Raw genomic sequence first — 7,613 nt, forward strand, 5'->3', positions numbered from 1 at the left:
AGACAGAGGATAAGGTAAGGATGTTTTGTGTGTGTGCATGTGTGCGCATACACTAATGTGTTTTGCAAACCCTTGTGAAGAGAAATCCCTTTGATATTTCATTATTGTTCGCTCCATCATCAAAACATTCTTCAGTCATTCTTGGGGATGGGTAATTTTACAAATTAAAGAAATCAGAGAAAAACAGGGCCTACAAATACAATGGAGGGCATCTTAACCCTTTGCCTCCAAAGAAGGATGCACCATCCTGTGCTTTTTCCACAACATGGGAAGTAACTCTGTTAATTTCAAACATTACAAAATCATAGCCAAGTAACCACAGCAGGTTTTCCTAAAGGTTACCAGTCAAACATTGCAGGCAGGAGGTAGAAATGGAAACCGATATGCTTCATATTGCATTGTATGTAATTTAAATGCATAAGTGAAGGTAGATAGCAATTATATAGCGTATAGCGGACATTTCTGGAATCTGCATAAATTTGTGTTCTTTAGCAGGCGATACTGGCCACTCTTGGGTTGAGAAAAAAATTAATGTACATAGGTAATGACTAGTAAATTTGAGAAAGCGAGGTCCTATAAAGGGGTAAGTTGTAAGTCATTGGGTCTTAAATGGGAGGTTCCACTGCATTGCAAGTGTGCGAATGTGCATGAGCAGAAAGATGATGACATGACGCTGAACTTGTTGATTGCAGTTGTTGCTAAGAGGAGGGGTGTTCAGCATCTGTGGAACGCAGGCTGTGAAAGAAGAAAAGGACTGCAGTGACCTGACAACTTCTGATGAGCAGGTATGAATAATTTACCTCTGCAGGGCTAACACCTTTCCGGTTCTTGCCAGAAATCTGGTTTTTGAAAACTTTTAAAGCAAAACTTTAGGGTTAATGGAGGCCCTGCCGCCGTGGACCCTGGCCGTTCAGGTTTTTCACTTTTTGTGTGTTAGCCCTGCCTCTGTGAGTGCTTTACACAGAAGAGACACCTGTTTTTAGATATCAATACTTAGTACACATCCTTGCACAGACAGAAAGATGAGCAGACAGCAGGTTCCCTCTCTTTGGCTTATTGTCTGACAGACTTTCTTCCTCTGTGTTTGTTGCTCACACAGGTACATGACATAAGACATAAGATTTTATCACATACACAGGAATATATCTTGGTTTGAGTTCATTCAATACATAATACATTCAAACGCAACAACCAATCAGAGTGCTAACCGAACTGCGTACACACACTCACATACACCCCCACTCACGCACTGACACACACACACACACACGCACACTCTACATTATACCGCGTACACATCTTGTTCACTTCACATAAAATACTCTTTTTACCAAGTGTACTGCATACGTGAACTGCTGTTGTCACATGCACACAGACACACACATAAACACACACACACACACTAACACACACACCAACACACACACACTAACGAACACACACACACACACACACACTCAAATTCACAATTTCATATATCCAAGTTCTCATGGTTGTTATCATCTCCTTCAGAAAAACGACACCGACAACAGCGCGGTTGAAGGCTACATCAGCATCATGTGCCACGAGGACGAAAACCACACCCGTTACCGCAGCGCACGCCGCCTGGGGCGCGAGCTTGCTATGTCCATGATCAAGGACGGGGCGGACGTCATTCTCAAGGCCGCCAAGAACAAGACCAAGGAGGACATTCTGGCCGAGCATGCCAAGAGGAAAATGAAAGCCGAGATGGAGGCCGGAACGTCGACTTCGTCATCGGCCAAAGTTCAGAAAGTGGAAGTGGGAGGAGGGGAGCCACCAGTGGCTGCTTCGTCTGATGCTACAGCATGATGAGACTTAAATGGAAGGTGGGGGGAGAGCAAGTTGTGGGGGGCAACTTGAAGAAATATCGAAGCCGCTACTTTTTCCTGATAAAAACGGGCTATATCCTTCTCCTCGGAAACCATGGAACTTGTTGGATTGAAGGGGAGCTAGGACGATTAAGGTCTAAGTCGTAGGAGGAGATTATACAGTGGAACCCCCCTTTTACGACCTAAAATAAATTGGAGGGGGGGGGGGGGGAGAATTTGAAGAGGGAGGACGTTGGATTGAAGGGGAGCTAGGGTGATGAAGGTCTGAGTCGTAGTAGGTGATTATACAATAGAACCCCCCCTTTTAAGACATAAACAAATCTGAGACATTTCTCTCATTTCTCATTTCTCATTCTCATTTCTCATTACTTTATTGTCCCATCGCTGGGAAATTCGGGTCGCTTCCTCCCAGTGGAAAGCTAGCAGCAACGGAGTCGCGCTACCCAGGTGTCTGCGTGTTTAGGTGTATTCAGCCACCTGCACTTATGGCAGAATGACCAAGGTCTTTTACGTGCCATTGTGATGACACGGGGGTGGGACATGGCTTCCGTCTCTGGGTCTGCACATAAAGTTGACCCGTGTCCGTCCCGGCCCGAATTCGAACCTGCGACCTTTCGATCACAAGTCCAGTGCTCTACCAACAGAGCTACCGGGCCCCCACAATCGGGCCGTGAAAAGGAAGGAGTCTTAAAATGGAGGTACATTTTTCATAGGTTATGAACAGAAAGTCTGAGAAAACACGGTCTTAAAAGGGAGGGAGTCTTCTTCTTCTTCTTCTGCTTCTTCTTCTGCGTTCGTGGGCTGAAACTCCCACGTACACTCGTGTTTTTTGCACGAGTGGAATTTTACGTGTATGACCGTTTTTTACCCCGCCATTTAGGCAGCCATACGCCGTTTTCGGAGGAAGCATGCTGGGTATTTTCGTGTTTCTATAACCCACCGAACTCTGACAATGATTACAGGATCTTTTTCGTGCGCACTTGGTCTTGTGCCTGCGTGTACACACGGGGGGTGTTCGGACACCGAGGAGAGTCTGCACACAAAGTTGACTCTGAGAAATAAATCTCTCGCCGAACGTGGGGACGAACTCACGCTGACAGCGGCCAACTGGATACAAATCCAGCGCGCTACCGACTGAGCTACATCCCCGCCCCATAGAGGGAGTCTTAAATCAGGGTGTCTTAAAACAAAGATTCTATTGTACCAGGTTTGTAATGAGGGTGTGTGCCTAGTTGTGTGTGTCTTTGTATACTTGTGTGTGTATGTGTATGTGTGAGAGAGGGTTGACCGACATGCTGAGTAGAGGAGAACGTTATTGAAACAAAAAAGCAAAAAAACTTTAAAAAAAACTTGACAACTTGGAATTGTTGACTGCATGACATGACAGTTTAATCAATAGGAAAGATAAAATGAAGTATACTTATTCTTGTTCTGGAATGGGCATTAAATATAATCTATCACAGAGTTTTATAAGCTTATTGTATTTTTCGTTATAGGTTGTGGTAAAAAAATCGTTTTGCCAAGTCATGGTTCGATATTTGTATTTTGAGTTTCATTGGCCTGTAACTTGAGCATGCTTGCCTTACTTATAGCTGAATTGGTGAATATGTATTGATTTGGAGTATCAAACAGCAAGAGAGATGGCAGGTATATTGCTGTTTTATGCCATAGTTTGTGTGAGGCGTTGCATATTGATACTCACTTGTGGTGCCTTGGGTGTGAGCATTTGTTTCATAATTATGTACATTGTCTGTTATGAAGATCTTTACATATGAAACGGTGGACTTTTAATTGTTTTACTGATGCACTAAAGGCCAAAGCACTGTTCTTGGTGTATCAAGGGAAGTAAATGCACTGTACTGGTTTGTCCTGAGTCTACAGTGCTTACCTCCCTTTGTGAATGTGAAAACCAGTAATTGTTTGCATGCACGACGTTGAAACATATTGACTTTGTTTCTCATTTTCTGGTTTGGCTTATCTTCTTGGGTTATGGTTACATTGGTCATTGGAGCGCTGACTGCATGACAGTACAATTATCATGACAAAATGTTGCTTTAGTCTCCACAAGTTAGACAGAACATTACGGGCTAATGAAATCAAAGTCTGAGAGTTAGACCTTCTCAGGCAGCCAGCCAGATCTCACAATATTGAGCAGCATGGTACTTTGGGAACAACCTGAGACATTGTAAAAGAGAGATCGCTGACTCTAGTGACTCTGGTTGTTCGCCAACTCTCTTTGGCCATACATGCATCTACTGTGGAATTTGAAGCCAGAAATTGTAGATTCGGCCAATGCATGGGACATAAAAACCATCAGCATGTGACAAAAAGAAATATTGGTCTGAACCAGCTTTGGCATTGTATTATATACTTTTCACCTTATCCAGTTGTTTGTGTCTGGACTGTTTGACTGATGAGATTTTTCCAATTACAGAAGTGCGGATTACGTACGTGCTCGAGACAACTTTACGTATAGGCCTGAGATAGCGATCTGTCTTATCAGTAAAGTATCCCTGGTAGAACTTTTATGCTAATAGAGAAGTAAGACACAGTGTCCTCATTCTTATTGCCTTCCACCTTCTCGGGAGATACCCTATGTATGGCTCTATGTAAATTATAGGCTATCATGTACAAAAGTGTTATCTATGTAGTGTTGTCTATGTATGGGCTTCAGATGAGACAACTCAAAGAGCATGCAGTAATATCCGTTTAAACAGTGCTGCAGAGGATTAAGAGTAACTCTAGTCTCGAGGTAGATCTCATGGCCATGTGTTGTTGCATATACACTCAGATACCCGCAATGTGAGCCCCTCCGGTGACACTACCACCTCCCAATGAAGAACACCGTCTGTTGTCCTTCTGTATGTAATATTTGTACCAAAACATCAGGAAAGTACACCTGGAATGTAGGGACACCTTTGAGTTGCACAAGGTTGTCCTTTCATCACAGGCAACACTGTATCATCCCGCAGTGGGGCACTGTGGTTATGAAATTAAAGGCCCCTCCTGTTTTTGGAACCGCAGGAGCTTTCTAGTTTGCTGTTAGGTAGATTTTTGGTTCCTCTTTCCTGTCATGCTCTCTTTTTCTTCATGAATTCTTTTCTTTTTTCTGCCTTCTTGCTCATTCACCTGTATTTTTTCCAAAAAATCTCTTCTCTTGCCGCTTGTCTCGCGATTCATGTATAGTTTAATCTGTTAGTGTTCTGATGTAAGCCCAGCAGTAGATAGGTTAAGCCTATTTTAACATACTGGAAACTGGTAATCTTCCAGTAGGTATTAATTTAGTTTTACTAAAGCCTGCTGGGACACAAGTAATGGGTTAGTGCATTTGTAAACAGGAATCGCTTGACAAGTGGCCCCCTTCATCGTCCTGATATGGCTCTACGTAGTTGGCTGTACGTTAAGCAACAAATAAACAAACAAACAAACACTGTATGACAATGTTTGGCATGTAATACAAATCTAAGGCAGATTGCATGCCAAGGAAGTAGACAATGTTCGGAAATAACTCTGTCATGTTTTTATGGATTGAGGAAGAGTTGCTATCCCTTGTTTTTCTTTGCTTTTCCACGGAAACACTGAGTCAAGCTACATGTGACATTGTAGGCCAATCGTGTCTATGCACAGGACGACAATCTGTGCAAGTGAAATTATGCGTGCTACCGACATCCCAGTGAGGATTAGCTCTGATCTTTGCTTTCTGCACTGTCCGCTTAATATAACGCTGTTTTTGTTCAAAAGTATGCACATCTAATCGGAGCTGACACTCGCATTGTGGAAATGTTCTCGTCCCTTGGCGCACAGATCAAGCAGCCACGTGTAGCTCGGCTCAATGTTTGCAAGGAAAAGCCACTCTACCACAACTCGTTCAATCCTGACAGACTCATTTCCAAAAATTGTCTATTTGAGCAAATGTTATTGAATTATCAGCTGAGGAGACACACTGTGATTATTTCTTGAGTGATTCTACATATATGCCCATTGTATGTATTTTTTATAATTTGTACAGCTTCGTTGGCATCTTTGTGGAGTGAGGAAAACGGTGGTTTGCATGCACATAAATGCAATTGTGATTATAGCACTCATTATATTTATGTGTACGGGCCAGTACATATATGTGAGATTTTAAGTTCATATGCATGTGCATTTAGCTTTTACATTATCTGAAAGAGTCACTTGAGAAAGTTAAGTTTTTATGAGAATGAAGATGCAATTAGAGGAAGACTTATTCACAGCAATAACTATCTGTTCAAGAAGAGTCAAATTGCATGCAATTTCTTGAGATTTTCAGGAAAATGAATAAGTTAGTTCATAAAATTCATGTTATTTGTTTTGTTTTGTACTATGTCAGTTGAATTTAACAGACAGTCAGCTGTGGATGATCTGATGAGTAGCATTGAGGCGGCAGGATTTTAGAACGAGGTCTGCGTTTTGATATATGCCCCCCCTTTCCCCGTCGCGATATAACCTTGAAAACGACGTTAAACACCAAATAAAGAAAGAAAGAAATATACTGAAATCTTGGTTGTGCAGTCAGTACTGGATACATCTCTGTCAGTTTGTTAATTTGACTTTTAGTTTAGTAATTGCAATTATGCAAGGCAAGGCAAAGTTTATTTTTTTAAATAAAACATAGCTGAGGTTACATGATTTTATTTTTTTTTTTTTGTGTGTGTACATTGCCTTAGTGCGCATTAGCTAGTCTGACTTTGTTGGACATCAAAACTGTGACAAAAGTTAAACACGCTACTACATGTATGACCAGGCTACTGGTGAAACATCATACCACACTCAGTTTAACTATCTGAGATCCAATAGTTCTGTTGTCAGAATAGTTTAACTGCCTAGGCTATATGCCCCAATACAAGTAGGAATTGATTTGGGAGGGGTATTCAAACCTTGAGATATAAAGTTTGTGTGCGCTGTATTATGTTAGTCAAGTTTTGCTTTGTCACTGAGAAATCAAACTTTGAAAAGTCACAACATCATTCTGTATGTAATAATTAGACGGGCGCAGTGGCATGGTGGTAAGACGTCGGCCTCCTAATCTCCCAGGTCAACTTATGTGCAGACCTGCTAGTGACTTGACCCCCTTCGTGTGTACACACAAGCACAAGACCAAGTGCGCATAATCCATGTCAGAGTTTGGTAGGTTATAGAAACACGAAAATACCCAGCATGCCTCCCCCGAAATCGGCGTTTGCTGCCTGAATGGTGGGGTAAAAACGGTCATACACGTAAAAATCCACTCGTGCTAAAATCATGAGTGAACGTGGGAGTCTAAGCCCATGAACGAAGAAGTATGTAATAATTGCTACAGTTAGCATGGAAGTATGGAGCTAACAATTAAAAGTTATGTAGATATCCCAGATCAGCATTGCATTATCTCCTATTGTGTCAAAGACTGTAATCTTTGTGATTTGTTTATACCTTAATTGTTTTGACTGTGAGACTCAGCTGTTCTGTTAATTGTGTTGGAACAACAACATTTATGTCATTTCTCTTACTACATCTATTTTTTTTGACATAATAGTAAACTATTGCACTGGTATTGTCAGTGCCTGAGTGTTTGTGTGCGTCTGTGCATGTCGGTGTGTCTGTGCATATGTATGTGTCTGTTTATCTCGTTCTCGATCTGTATGTTTGTCAATTGATGCCAGCAGTTTTTTCCTTGTTTGATTATAAGTTAGCTCTTTTCCTGTGAATTAATTGTGAAAATAGTCATATTTCCATGCGTTTGTTGCGCTTTCCCCCAAGTTCGCC

At 41.8% G+C, this 7,613-nt stretch overlaps 1 protein-coding gene across 1 annotated transcript in view; it reads left to right on the forward strand.

Moving 5' to 3' along the window:
* LOC138974536 (uncharacterized) overlaps window positions 1-7,401 on the forward strand; it is a 15,002-nt gene extending 7,601 nt beyond the window's left edge. The window contains exons 2-4 of the mRNA XM_070347250.1: window positions 3-14; window positions 693-785; window positions 1,513-7,401. Of these exons, the coding sequence (XP_070203351.1) occupies window positions 3-14; window positions 693-785; window positions 1,513-1,830 (423 nt within the window). The 3' untranslated portion in view covers window positions 1,831-7,401. The remainder of the gene's footprint in view (window positions 1-2; window positions 15-692; window positions 786-1,512) is intronic.
* The last annotated feature ends 212 nt before the right edge of the window (window positions 7,402-7,613 follow it).

This window comes from Littorina saxatilis, linkage group LG8 (genome assembly GCF_037325665.1).
Source record: "Littorina saxatilis isolate snail1 linkage group LG8, US_GU_Lsax_2.0, whole genome shotgun sequence".
Classification (NCBI taxonomy): domain Eukaryota; kingdom Metazoa; phylum Mollusca; class Gastropoda; order Littorinimorpha; family Littorinidae; genus Littorina; species Littorina saxatilis.